This window comes from Coturnix japonica, chromosome 6 (assembly GCF_001577835.2).
Source record: "Coturnix japonica isolate 7356 chromosome 6, Coturnix japonica 2.1, whole genome shotgun sequence".
Lineage (NCBI taxonomy): Eukaryota > Metazoa > Chordata > Aves > Galliformes > Phasianidae > Coturnix > Coturnix japonica.
In genome coordinates, this window is record NC_029521.1 from 15,638,555 (window position 1) to 15,653,602 (window position 15,048).

At 38.2% G+C, this 15,048-nt stretch overlaps 1 protein-coding gene across 5 annotated transcripts in view; it reads right to left on the minus strand.

Annotated features, from left to right (window-relative positions):
• The window catches only part of FRMPD2 (FERM and PDZ domain containing 2), a 60,741-nt gene that overhangs the window by 29,560 nt on the left and 16,133 nt on the right, over positions 1-15,048 (minus strand). For 4 of the 5 annotated variants that reach the window (XM_032445608.1, XM_032445605.1, XM_032445604.1 and 1 more), the window contains 11 exons: positions 14,449-14,533; positions 11,447-11,597; positions 10,963-11,034; positions 10,074-10,248; positions 9,287-9,437; positions 9,052-9,190; positions 8,049-8,201; positions 5,948-6,133; positions 4,872-5,028; positions 2,359-2,569; positions 858-961 (listed from right to left, as the gene is read on the minus strand). In XM_032445608.1, coding sequence (XP_032301499.1) covers positions 858-961; positions 2,359-2,569; positions 4,872-5,028; positions 5,948-6,133; positions 8,049-8,201; positions 9,052-9,190; positions 9,287-9,437; positions 10,074-10,248; positions 10,963-11,034; positions 11,447-11,597; positions 14,449-14,533 — 1,584 coding nt within the window. Of the gene's footprint in view, positions 1-857; positions 962-2,358; positions 2,570-4,871; positions 5,029-5,947; positions 6,134-8,048; positions 8,328-9,051; positions 9,191-9,286; positions 9,438-10,073; positions 10,249-10,962; positions 11,035-11,446; positions 11,598-14,448; positions 14,534-15,048 lie in introns of those variants that run through there. The other variant, XM_032445607.1, reaches the window with a different exon arrangement.

A 15,048-nucleotide genomic window follows, 5' to 3' on the forward strand; every position in this document is an offset into this window, starting at 1 on the left:
ACAAATTAGTGTTTCAGAATTTGAATTCATTAGAAAAAAAATGTGTGTAGAACAAAGAAAGCACAGCATCTGTGTAGGTTCTTCCCATTATTTTCCATTTCAGAGAATACATGTTCAACTGTGGCATTTTTATTAAGATTAGGCTGTCTAAAAGGTCAGATGTGTAGCACTCATTGAACATGAGGGTTATATGGACAGAATATCCACTATGGATTTCTTGGTGAATCCTACAGATTCCTTGGTGAATTCCAACAGAGCCTTATTGGCAATCCAGTCAGCACTGAGTGTGATGATGACTTCTGAAATGTTAACAGTAGCAAACAATGTGCAATTGCCACAGTGTGTTCTGACTTTAAAATAGATTGGACCAATGATCATAGCTTTGTGTTCCATACACCTGCTCTTCTTGTATATGTGTTATGAAAAGCTGGCTTCTGTAAGGTGCTCTGTGTTTCTTACTACAGTTAGTTTTGTCACACAAGCACAAGGGCAGAGGAAGGACCTGAAGCCTATTTTGTCTCATGCAGTATTTGCTGAGTTGTATATCTCAGCTGCAAGCTGAATGATGGCCCTCAACACTGCCTCATGTGAAAGTCCTGAGTGTACTGAATTACTTCCCTGGGGACCCTTAGGCAGTACTGTTGGAATAATTTCTTTATCAAAATCCCTTAACACTCACCCTGATAAAAGGAGGAGCAAAAGGAAATAAAGTAGCCTGTATTGCCAAGCTCTGGGTTAATTTACAGGGCAAAAAGTGCAAAAGGTCATTCTTTAATATATAAATAGAAACTAAATTTGTCCTCTACTACTGAAACAGAATGTATGGAAAAGTGCTGTCTAATAATTATTATACTCACCACTGACTGTGTTCTGAGTTGAATGAATAGAGAGATAGTCATAACTCCTTTGCTTTCCATTCAAGTTGATGTGCATTTCTGACTGGGATAGCCCTGATGTGGATCTGCATGGCAGAAAATGAAGACTGTGTTATTATAACAAATCAGCAGTAGTATCTACCACTGGTCACTGTCATTAGCCTGTCAGAACCAAGTTAGGAATACACATATTGCCTTTCAACCACTATTCTGATTGCTTGGCCTCATTTCATTGTAGGAAAGTGGTGGTTTATCCTTGCTGGTATTTGCTTCGAAATAACAGCTGCCATTAGACCACTCACATCATGACTGATATCCTTGTGTTTTATTCTGAGCTGAGTGTAGGCAGCAGGAAAACATAGCATAGCCTCAACATGATTCATTAGTTCTGCTGTCCATTCAAACAAAATTGTGTCTGAAAGTTTTCCTAGTAGTTCATGTTCTTCTTGGCTCTGTTCTAATTCTCAGTATTCCACAAGGCACTGATATTCATCAAAGGCCTTGAAACTGTGTGCGGCTATAGTAACCACCTACACTGGTGAGTGTACCAATGTAAATGATAAGGGAATTCTTATGCTGTTCTTTGTGATTTGCGCCTCGAGACATGGAGGAATCACTTAGGTACAGCATGCCCAAAACCATCTTCCACTGTGTATTCAGTTCACCTACTGCAACTTCCAGAGAAGATACATTTAATAAAGACATCACTTTAATTGTCCCTTACTTTCACAGAACCACAGAACTGTAGTACTTGGGAGGGACTTCTAGAGATCACTGAGTCCAATCCCCCTGCAAAGCAGGCTTACTACAGCAGGCTGCACAGGGAGGTGTCCAGGCTGGTGCTGAGTATCTATAAAGAAGGAGAATTCACAGCCTTCCTGGGCAGCCTGTTCCAGTGCTTTGTCACCCTCACTGTGAAGAAGTTTCTTCTCATATTGTGGTTGAACTTCCTATGCTCAAGTTTACAGCCATTTCGCCTTGTCCTGTCCCCACAGACCACTGAAAAGAAGTTAGCCATGTCCTGTTCACTCCCACACTTAAGATACTTAAAAGTATCCATGAGTCTTCTTTTCTCAAGGCTAAACAGACCCAGGTCAGCCAGCCTTTCTTCACAGGGGAGATGCTTCAGGCCCTTTATCATCTTTGCGGCACTCCGCAGGACTCTCTCCAGTATATCACTGTCTTTTTTGTACTGGGAAACCCAGAACTTGATACAGATACTTTCATCCATCTTCATATGCCAGTAAGTGCTCAAGTCCTGAGTCTGGTACATATTTAAATGCCAACCTTTTTCAAGGTCTTATCTGTAAGATTTGTGCCTATGTACACAACCATTGGCACAAAGGAGTCCCAGTCCTGATCTGGACTTTTGAATAAGCAGTGCAAAATAAAAGTCTTCCTTGCATTTAATCATAGAGATTTGCTGTGATTTTGTCTATAAATGAGTATTCTTCCACAGATTCAATGGAAAAAGAAAACCTACCTGCCCAGATTGCTTTTGTCTCTTGTCCTGTTGTTGGTTTCTACACTGAGGTTATCACAAGACTTGCTCATCATCTCAGCAGAAAGGTTTTCCAGGTTTGTCCCATACAGTACATTTTCTGAACGAGATAGTCTCTGAATCAGGGCAAGATGTTCATGCTGAGCTGCATATGCAGAATTTGATTTGTCTATTTCCATAAATTTACTTTCTTCTGAGTAGGAAGATAAGGAGAGGAGGGAAAAATAAGTACACTGACATGATCCCATCTTTAAAACTAAATGTTACTTCCTTAATAACCTTGTGAATGCACAAGCAGAAAGACTGATATCACAGATAAATTTGTTCTGGTGTATTTCAGAATATCTAAGACTTGGAGTGAGTGAAAAAGAGTTTCCAATCCATTTATTTAATAGGAAGTATGTACAGTATGTACATTCCATCTCTATGAATTATACTATGAATCCACTTTGACAGATAAAATGTACAGCCCTGCATAATTTAAACCTGAATATCTCTATAAATTGCATACTGTTAAAGTTCTATGTACAGAGACTTTTCTATCAGTCAGAGACTGAATCAGCCAGGTTGGTAGTTCCTAATCTTTCACTGGCCCACTGCACCAAGTATGTATATCTGAGAAGACAGGAGCACTACTAATACATGTTCTCACAAGATGAAAGAGGAGCCATGGAGCTGGCTCTTCACTCTGAGAGATTTGCCCAAGCAAAGTTGAGTGAGAGCCTGTCTTTGCGGTAATGCTTGGTATCCAGTTTTCCACCTGTGTATGACATCTGCTATTTAATGATGTCTGGGCTCTGCAGTTTGTATATCTATCCTCTCAGAAGATTTTATTTCTCTAAAATAAGGTAGTTCTGGAGAAGGCACTTCTTACTTAGAAGGAGAGAAGCACAGCAGGCAATTAGAGGCATGTCTAAAGGTAAAACAAGAACCCAGCTTGGTACAGGCTCACACAAATACAGTCTTTCATTCTGCTTGTACGTGCCAGCTGACCCTCCACGCCTTGTCCTAACACTATCCTGAATGCAGCTTTCTGGATTGCTGCTCTGCAGCTCTAAACCTGGGCTCCCTCATCCTCAGCAGCTTTGATCAGACACATTCAGGAAGGCAGCAGCTGGCCTTGCTGCCCATGGTATTAGCACAACCTGAGTGTTGCCGTGGTGATTTCAAAGCAGGGGATGGTGAGCAAGTTTTGAAGAGACTGCGACTTATGCATATGAACAGTGCAGAAGAAGGAAGAGTTTCCCTCAAGTAGAAACAGACTACTAATCTGTGGACTCCCTGCAGTGGCAAAAGCAGCACTTTGAGCTGCTGTCTGTCACTGCCTTCATGGAGCCTTTTTTTCTGGGTCAGCAAGTGCACTGAGAGTCAGAAGCAGTCACATGGTTATGGAGTTTGGCTGGCTCCAGTGGCCTGAGGAGTTGTAACCAGGACCTGGGTTACAGTTTTCTAAGCTCTCAATCATTTTGTTTTACTAGGAATGTAGCAATTTTCATTAAAGAATATTATTGCAAGCAAATGTGACTCAGCAAACTTTGAGATACACTATTAGGCCTCATTTACTTGCTGCAAATCATAGTCCCACTGAGTTACCTGTGAAGCTACAGGAGCCTGGGCAAAAAGAATGTGTCTTGAACATAAATGTCATCCTAGCATCTTTTTCTGTTATAACAAATTTATGCTGGTGGAATTTTGCTTTCTCTGAAATAATTTTAGTGGAAAAGAAGCAAGATGGTAATCATCCTGCTATGACCTATGGTATAAATTCATTGCATTCCACTCTTGCCATGACTCACTGGGTCACATCTTCAGTGGCTGTAAACAATCACAATACTGTTCAAAGTATTGGGTGAATCCTCAGCTAACAAAAACCTATTTTACTCCATCAAGGCTAAGAGTGATGCCAGCTGTCAGCCTACCTAAGTTATTTCTTGTGTACCTCATTTTCCACATAACAGTCCTCACCCATCTATACAGAGCTTGCTGAAGACTTCATGTGAAAGGACTGCATGTGAAAGACGCTGCTCTGGGCTAAGAACTTTGTATCAGAACAGTGGAAAGTCTAAGTGGAAAGTCTAACGAGATAATAGGCATATCACCCATAGATATGGCAAAACCTCGTGGTAGATAAGAACATCTATTGAGTGTGACTGCTATGCCACAGATTTAGTGGCTTTGACCTGGGAATGAACTATAGGTTTGAATCCCAGTTTTAAGCAAAGATGTCCCGCTAACTAACTTCACTTCCAACGTATCTGGACACCACTGTTGCTATTCTTTATGCAGAACATTTTTTGGGTTACAACTGGGATAAGACTAATATGTGTCCTCATAATTCTCAGCAGGTTTCATGAAGGGTAATGTAATCACGCCTTTTGCAAAACTGAGGTTAGATACATAGATATTATCAGCAGAGTATTTCACTCATATGCACATGCTAGATTTGAGTTATATACTTTGAATGTTCAGTGAAATAAAAGACATTTACTGCTCACCTGATGAAGTTTGGCGAAGTTGCCTGGAATTCATCTGCGCGTTGAATTTGTGTTGGGCTGAACAGAGGTCCAGTAGATATTTACATGTCTTTGCTGTATCAGTAATGAACGTGTGTTTCTTGCCACTGAAGCTACTTTCAATCATGAATTTCTTTCTCTAAAGGCAAAAAAAGAACACAGCTTGCTTCATCTAATATATCAGTCACTATACTGAGGCACTGAGTGTTCAACTGTATAATCCTGTTTTTTTGTCTACATGCATTTCTGCCTTGCTGCATCTCTTGTGGTTGCAGAAAATGTCCCTTGAATGTTCAACTGCTGTGAGTTCATAATTACCAAAAGTTGAAAGTCAAAAGCCTTTCAGACATTGACTGCACTGGAAGCAGATTGATAGGCTTGGCATATTTGTCTCTAGAAGTCTTAAACTGTTTAAACCAATTGAAAGTGAAAGTGAAATTGAAAGTGAAAGTGAAAAAATCATCAAGGGTCAGAAAGGCCATTTTGCGACAGTAAATAGACTGGGAGGAGTGGTGAATATTAGCACTTGTAAGATGGTATATTGGCACACCTCTGGTAGAAGGTAGGATTTATAATCTTGTCACCATGTATGTAGTTTAAGAGACAATGAAAATTCAAAGAGATAAGGATGAAAAATTAAGATCTGTAAAAAAGGCAGTCAAGACCCAGTAACCTGATGTAGAAAGGAAAATGAAAGAAAAGAGAAAGAGAAGTGAAGATGAGAGATGAATGAATAAAGAATATGCTACTATATGGAGTTTTGGTATCCCTTCTGTAGTACTCAGCTTATTCAGTTTTATAGTAATTGACTTCATCTTTGTAAAAAACAAACAAACAGCAACAACAACAACAACAGAAAACAGAGGAAAGCTTCACTAAGAACTGGCTATCCCAAGATCCACATCCATGTCATGTCTTGATTTTAGACTGGTTTCAAAAAGAATGTGTCTGTACAAAATCAGTCTAATTATAGCACCAAATGGAAGAAAGTTATCAAGGTGATGGACAGAAGGGGTGTAAAACAGTAGAACAGAGAACTCCACTTGGTTCAAACTCACGTGAGCTGAAATTCTCTCTGTTTCACGCCACTGGAATCTTAAACTGGCAATTCTTGTGTGATTTTTGACCTCATATACAATGATGCCTTTGGCACAGATTCCCAAGACAATGTCCCCTCCTGTTCCTTTCTTCTCTTGGGACACACGATAAAATAGAACTCCATATTCAGGAAGCTGCTGAGTTACCTAATAGAGAAAAAGTGCACTTACCATGTGTTATTCAAAAAGAGACATAAGGAAAATTGGTAGGTAGATGGGAATGCCTTTACAATTTGACTCTCTCAAGAAAGGCTTAGCAACTCTTCACAAATTTTCATACCTACTGCCTCACAGAATAATCACCTGACTTTGGTACATCATAGAGCTACCATATGCACTCATTTGCCATGACAAAATTGAAACAGCACTTTCACGTATACCTCATTTGAAGAAGTAAGGGGATTATATAATTTCCTGCAGAATAATCTAAATTTTACAGTGGCATTGAGCTGTTCAGTATTACTGCTACTTAGTATTTGCATGTATTTTTGAATAGATTAATATTGTTCAACTACTGCTAAACCTTATTTCTGAATTTTTTTCTATGTCTTTGTTTCACCAAGAAAACTAGAAACCATAAAGTACAGCAGATATGCTGATCTTAGGAAAACTGCTAATACTTTGGTGCCAGGGCTTCTCAGGCATTGTTACTGATAACAAAGTCACCCATGTGCATACATTAATTCCTTCACTGCTGTCATTTTTTTTTTTTAAATTGGATATTATGAATTTCTTTTGCAAAAAATATTAAGTTATGGGGCTTGCTTCTAACAGCATGAGGAGTATACTCCGAGGAACCACACCTGTCAGTTCTAGATGCTTGTCCTTCTACCTCGTACTCTTAGCCACGGAATGTTAAAATGTGACTTAGACCTTTTCCAGAACTACAGGGTATGAAGATGATTTTCTGGTCTCTTTTGTGATACGCAGATCAATATTGATTTATCCTAATATCTTTTTTTTTTTTCTTCTGGGAAGCCCATGAAGAATTTCCAACTGTTTTTTCAATCATGAATAGAGATTTTCAGTGTCCAAAATAAAACACTTTAAGAAGATCTATTTTCAGAAAGAATCCAGAGCACAAATATTCAGGGCCTGAAAACTGGGACATCCATAATCACTATCCAAATATTGGTTTTAATTTTTAATCCCTTTTATATTTGGAATTTGCGTGTTTTTGCCATGGGCACTGTCTTTCTCACTGTGTATGATGTGTTGGCTTCTTCTGCAGACTTACACATTGAAACAAATATGAACAAAGCTGCTTTCCTTCACTGGATTTGCCATGCATGATGGGACTGTCATTAAGGCTCATCTGCAATCTATTTCTTCTTCACTGACAGTGTTAGATGATAAACGAACATAATTAAACAGCAACTGAAATAAAATGATGTTATAAATAAAAACATGTGGGCCTGAAGCAAAATGGCTTCTCTTATTTATTCATTTTAAATTTCTTTATGTTTTCCATTTTATGGAAAGCTGAGAAGTTTGGGGAAGAAGAGGAATTAAGAAAAAAATTAAATCCTGCATCATCATAACACTCTTGATAAAGAATTGTGAGATAATAATTCAGCTCACTCCTTCCTCAACTCTGTGATTCACATATGCTTTTAAACAACCAATCACTGCTTGTTTAGAAAATGTCCGAACATGCACTATAGTTTCGGAACTCAAGAGCGTGCTTATTGCCAGGCTTTACAATTATCTCTCTCTAATACATTCAGTATTTGTATTCATAATCATCCAGAACCTAAACATTTTCTTAATATGCTGAAAACTTGCGCCAGCTGTTAGGATGTTGAAAACATCCTGAAATGTGCATTAACTGTATATAAACTGTCAATAAAAAGACACCTAGTACTTTAATGGAGTCTAAGTTGATAATAGTGACAGTGCCTATAGCAGAATGGAATTTTGAGCTTTGTGTTGAATATTCAAATTTGTTCACTGCATCTAAAATCCGCTGAATTAGACAACAAAGAAATAATAGATGATAGCAAATAAAGACTTGCTACCAGAGACTAAATAGGCAAATATTCCTTGGTATGTGGCAAACTACCTTTAAAAATTCTAGTTCAGCTTCATCCTCAAATAGGGAGTGATTCATGCGATGCAGTTTAGCAAGCTCTCTCTGTACATATGCCAGGGTCATTTTCTCTATTCGGCTTGCTGGAATGTAGTCTTCAACACGAAAATAATTCTTTCCATGTACCTTTAGGGGGAAAAAAACGAAAAGACAAAAGAGACGGGAGCCTTTTGTTCTGTCTTGACTTTTCTTATTTGGTGCATTTCCATTTTCAGTGTGACCCATATGCTGAAGTCATCCTGCTGCCATTTCCTAAAAGAAGATAGGGAACAGCAGATAGTGTGTCCTGACAGCCAAGCCAAGCACTTGTGCTCATCCAGATGCTCAAGGCACACACTGTGCTGTGCAGAGGGGAGAAAAGAGGTGTGCATACAGGCAAGCCAGCTGTCTTACATTCACAGCTGACAGCTGTAGGTGTAAGACCCATTGTCAGGCTGGATCAGACTGGGTGGATCAGTTCATTGAGAGCTGCACTGATTTGCATAACTGAAGATACCACATGGAACTGAAAGGATACTTTCTGAAAACACTGAAACTACAAGGACAAGTTCAGATACACTCTTAGCAACTGTCTTTGAAGCTTGTGGATCTGAGCCTACAAACAAAATATCTGTGAATTCTAGACTGTTTATTTTTCTCTTCCAAGCTTTCTAACCCCCTTAAGCCCCACTGCACAACCAAGCTGTGCCTGCACTGGAATTTTTCTTCAGATTTTCTGGAGATCCTTGGCTACATTGACAATTTGAAGGATGAAGAATCTTTCATCATTCTGCCACATTTACTGCCAAATTCATCTGCCTCTCTACTACTTCATAATTAGACAAATTTTGTAATTCTTTAAACTAAATCTGAAGTGTAATTACTGAAAGATTTAGCTGAAAATATGCAATATTCACATTTCATTTTTTAACTGTATGACAAGTACAAGCTGCAAAAGCTGTTGACCTCTGAGAAATATTTTATTGTTTATCCACACCTCGGAAGCATAATTGCCAAGCTCTGCCTGTAAAGCCAATGCGCCAAGTTTCAGAGCAGTCTCATCATTGCAGTATAACCGCTCCTCCAAAATATCTTTACGAAGCTGAAGGTAAAACTGGTGCCTCGTCAAGCCATGCCTGGAACACAGAAGGTATTAAGAGCACAAGATGAGCATTGACCACTCAGCCTGCCTGCAACTGTTTTACCAGCAGACAGCAGAAACATGCGCTTACTGGATAACATTGAAGTGGCTGACAAAGAATTTTATCCTTAGAAAGAGTGTGAAGTTGATAATGGAGGTTTTCTTCTTTGGTTGGTCATTCCAGCCATCTGGGGCCACTTTGTAGAGCTTGGTCTCATCATCCAAAAAGAAAAACTCCTTGCCTGAAATGAGAATTTGTTGTTTTATGGTAAGTCTGGAGTCCAAAACAGCTTCCTTAGCTCAAAATTCTGCTGCCTGTTTTCAGAATACCACTAGCAGTAAAAAAAAAAAAAGGATCATGAATATCAGCTGAGGTCAACTTCTCAGTGTTATCGACTAGTCTATTGCTGCTTTGACAGAGAATTTACATCTAGCGTGTAATTTAGGATTACAGCTGTTAGATATGGATTGGTATGATTTCTATGCAATCATTCAAGAATCTGTTAGGCTTCAATTCTGCTAACTATCCAGGTTCTTCACTGCAAATTACATCTGGGAGCACTGAAAGTTAATCTTGTTTCCTAGCATTCTGCTGGGGCAACATGGCTCAGCATTATTCTGGTGTATGTCTCGGACAGAGCATTTTCTGCATGAAATTATTAGCTAGTGTCAGTACGGCTATACTCTTGTACAGTATTAAAGTAGGCATACTTTGCATCAGTGCAGTACAGTTTAGATGAACATACCTTACTTTTGCTTAAGCTTTAGATCTGCTTACATCTGAGGATCTTAAGGAATCTTACTGGAATTCATTAATAAACAGACTATGAAGGCACTGTCAGGATAGACATGGTACCATAGTATAACTATCTCAGTACCTTTCAGATAAGCCAAGCCGAAGTAGGAATGTTCCACCAAGCTTGCATATGCCACCACAGTATTGAAAACATCTCTTGCCTTAGACTTGATGTCACATTGCACCTCAAGGCACTGACCATTGAGTAGAATCACATTGAGATCCCTTTGGGACAAATAGGATTTTCCTTTCTTAGTCTAAGAACATATAATAAAGAGCAAAGAATAAGTAGCAAGTACAAGCAATGCAAACGCCATAGCACTTTATTGCTAAGGCCCTGGTCTCCAGTCCCTACATAACCTGATGGAATTGGTCACAACATTATTCTATCCCATTCCTCCACTCTCATAAATCAGATCATATCCTAAATATATCCAATTAAAAACAAACCAGCAAACAAAACAAAACAAAACCTGAAACAAACAACCAAAAGAAAAAGCAGAGAATCTCAGCAAAATAGATCCTGCAATCATCCGGACTTGTTTTATATTTGAAAATAATTCCAATTTATTTTTTTTTCTAATATTTACTGCTGCATGCCATCAGAATCTTGTTTTATCTTATGAAAGGTAAAGGGTGTGCTTGCAAGCTGGGGGAGTTCAGTAAACTGGCACTAGATGTCACCTTGGTAATCTGTTGTGTTATCTTAGTCTCAAAAGTCTTGTGCTAATGAGAGCATTCTTAGCTGAGAAAGATGAATTCAGCTATTTTCACAACAGTCACTGCAACAGATAGTTATGCAGCACCGAGAATTAAATGAACTCTTTTCAAGTCTCAGTACTAGAGCAGGAACTCTAACTCTGAAAAGAGGGCATAACAAGAGTACTGAGGTGGGAATCAGATGAAACTTAGAAAGAGTCCCAACTCAAATATTATAAAATTAGCCCCAAATTCTTAATGTCTGTACTTACCACAATTGATCCAGGCAGCTGTAAGGTCACTGGTGGCTCACTTGACAAAATAATAAATTCTGGACCTGAGAACTGTAAGGGGACAATTCAGAAATATGAAAAATGTCTCTTTATTATAACAAAGATCCCTAGCAATGGTACCAATAAAACCTATTTCTGTTGACTGGCATGCTGCATCTAAATGATTTCAGGGATTTATGCAGTGCAAATGATGATTTAAGACTTCAATCCATTGGACCTCTCTCCTGTGTATTTACTCTGGGGCCTAATTTTACTTAGTCTTTACATACAAGTCCTTTCACTGTCTTTAGTTCCGAGTTATCATGACTGGATCATGAGTAATCTGGACTCTGTCAATTTTAGAGACTCAGCTAAAGTGATGACTCAGTCGCTAACACACACTTCATTAATGAATGATAATGGAATGAAAAGTTTCTCTTTAGTAATATTTACATTTTGAGATCATATGTTTTTCATTAGTCACCTTTTCCTTCCTTTGGAACAAACATTTCTGTGATGTAGCAGCTGCTGTGTAGTCCTTTGTAGACACAGAGAAGGTGGAGCCTAAACTCAGCAGGTTGTGTCTGCTGTTCCTGTGAGCTCCACCAGGGATTTCTTCTACAGCACTGACTGACCTTCAAAGGAGATGTCACAGTGAGAAAGATATCCAGCATGCAGCAAAATAACATAGGCTTGTACCTTGTTAAGGTACATTGATGACAGAATCTTATGATAACCGGGACAGTGTCAGTTACAAGTTGTTACATGTCATCATTACAGAACGAAATTATCAGATAAGATATTAATGATGAAATTTATAAACAAATCAAAACTGCTCTCTAATTCAGTAACAGTCCTTGATTTTCTTCATTTGGTGAGCCAGATCTTGCTGGCCTAAGTGCAGTGAAGGCAACAGGCACAGTAGTTAGACCCATGTATTTCTGGGGGTTTCTGGGTGGCTTATAGGAAGAAATCAATATTTCATTTAATATTTTTTTGAAACAAAAAAGCATCAGAAATAATATTCATTATTACATTATTCAGAATTTTCCAGGAATGGGAATTAAATCATTTGAATACTAATTCATTAGAATAAATTAGTGTCTTAAGGAACTGAGGGAGTTTTCAGTTTAATTAAAACATGTGTGAAATCTCAGGTCAGAAAGCTGTCTTTGTACTATACTTTTAACCCACAAATTAATAGTATTTTCCACGTGAACAGACAAACGTATGCCTAGAATAAGCTTACAGAGTAATTAATACATACTTACTAATCAAGAAAGAATCGTTACACAGTGCAGAAGGAAAGGTTTTGTGGCCATGGATTTTTTGTTAATTATATTTTTAAGAAATGCCAAAATTACAGTGAAGTAAGGGTTTTTTGTTGCTTTGTGCATTTCTTTTATCCTTTTGTTGTGTATGTGATGGAGTTGCTTCAGAGAGCTACAGAGTTTCAAAAGCTTTTTATCAAATTTGTTTGAGTAGTTTATATTTCTCAACCTATACAAATATGCAAGTATTGTCATTTCAAGCAATTAAATGTCAAAAAAATCCTTTTACAATGAAATATCCCTAAAAATAACCTGAAGTGACTTTTGTGGATATAAAAATGCTGTTAACTCACAACTTGACAGATTGTATCAGAAGGACTATATTTTCCCATGACAAACACTTCGTGTTATTAGTCCTGCAGAGTGACAGATTTCAGACTTAGCCCCTGTACCTTCTTTATGTATAGGCTGTAGCCCTGCATAGACTGGTAAGCTTAAATTTAGGACTGTGAGATGCAATTTATGATGATTGGACTCCTTACAGAGCATGATTATGTGAGTAAGTGCTATAGGCAGTAAACACAGCACTTTGTTTTGTGTTAGCTGCCTGACATAGGGAACCAGCAGTTTCCAAACAAATTATTTCCACTCTGCTGTTGTTATTGTATGTGAAACAGAGTCTGCAACCATGTCAGAAATTCAATTGCAGGTGCTTAGAACTAAAAGTGAGGATGACAGTTCCTGAAGTTTTATGGGAAAGGGCTTGCTGGAAATTTGGAAAAGAGAGATTATCTTTAGGAGAGGAGGGGAACATTTTCTTATCAGCAGTTTTTTAGATCGTGGATGTCAAATTGATATCCAGATTGGTAGTCAGAAGCATAGAAGATGCTCCAAAAACACCAAGTAAATAAATATGATACAATGTAATTGCCAGGTGCATGATGTATATATATGTATCAGGATACATATATATTTGTGTGTATAGTTAACACAGTACTTCCTTCACAAAAGCTGCTACTACAATGTATCCTGCTTGTTTCAGTTTTATAGGTACAATGAGGTATCTCCCATAAATCAGATTATCATGGCTGGTTTACCAGGAAGTTCAAACTGTTCATTTGGGATACATTTAATTGGGAATTGATCTAAATTGAGCATTTCCTGTGGTCCTAAATTACTCATGTCATGGTTAAAAGAAGAAACTCCTGATTAACTGGGTCAAGAACTCAATTTAAAAGGGATGTCTGTAGGGATTATATGGTGCTTAACCATGGGATTCTTGTCTTTGTGATACCTTGAGGCTAACAGCACCTACATCTCTTCTACATTTATCAAGTCTTGATTGTAACTGCACTACTGTTACACCCAATTTAGAAAATTCTTACTTGAAATTAGTGGTGTTTTGACTGGCTTTTGAAAATGAGCTAGCATCAGCTGTACAATCCTCTGCTGTCCTTGCCTATGCAGAAGGCTACAGTTATATTTCCAAGGCTGAAATGAGGTTAATTCTCATGATAGAGCAGAGGTCTTTACTGTTTATGTTCCCAGGTTACCTGTAACTCCTCAATAAAATGCTAGTGCAGGTCTGGAGATAAGATTGACACAAGTGAGGTAAATCTATCTGAAAACTGAGATGGAAATGAAAATAATCTACTGAAACACCAGTCACGCACAATAGTATTGCATAACCACTTCAGAATAGATCAGGCTTCTGCTAATGTGAGAGCAAGGCAAGACTCAGATCCAAAATCTGAATGAAGACAAGTAAGGACTCCACAAAATGCCTTTCCAGTAGAAGCAGTGACTGTTCATACCTTTTTACCACTACTCATCTGTGGAAATTGTGTCAGGTTTTTCCTTTCCACTCTGAGTTTGGTAGTAGGGCATCTGTGTAATAGCTGTGCAACTATTTTGAGAAGCCAATAATATCTGGCAAAACACAGTGGTAAGGAGTGAAAGAGTGGATAATTTCAGTGTGCTTGTTTTGCATGCATTGTTCAGGGCCAGAGCTAAACTTTCATAAAGCATTTATAAGATTTTGCTTAGAGACAAGGTGATCCTAAGCGTACTTTAATTCTAAGTCAATAGTACGTGTTATAATGACAGATTCAGTTGGTGATTCAGGCATTTTCCAATAATGACATTAACATACTAGCTCTCTGGTTCATTTGGTAATAAATTAGCCTCTGTCTTCAGGAGTATAAGTTTTGATTACCTGTTTATAAAGAGCTTGTAGCTGCTTTGTGTCCTTGATCCACTAAGGGTGGGGTCCCATGACCTGTGTGTCTGCGTAACTCTCCCTGAAAGGAATGAAGGAAGTGTCACGGTTGAAGAAATTATAGCAGAACTCTTGGGACAATTAGAATAAGCAGAAAGTTTAGACTGACTACTTTCTCTCTTATGGCCTTGCCTGGACGTGATAAATAATTCTTTGATCAGACTATGAGAATGCTACACCAGCAGTATTCTCCAGTTCTGTAGTCATTGTTACTTCCTCTTCATAACCCTTTAGGAGGATGTAATGCAGAAGATAGCTGCATGTGTACAGCGCCCATTGTTTCCATATGATTTCAAGTAACATGAAAACACAAAGATAAATTTCAGTGTACCAATCACCGACTGCAATCTAACAACCTACAAAATTAAGTCAAATTGCTATCATGTGCATAAACTTTTTATGCTGCAAATGGTATTGACAAAATGTAAGACATGAAATGAGCTTAATACTCAGGTCTAGTTACAGTACAGTACAGTACTGTACGAGAAGGTACAGTCTCTTGTTCTAAAATGAAATGATTTTTCATGAAAAAGCCTG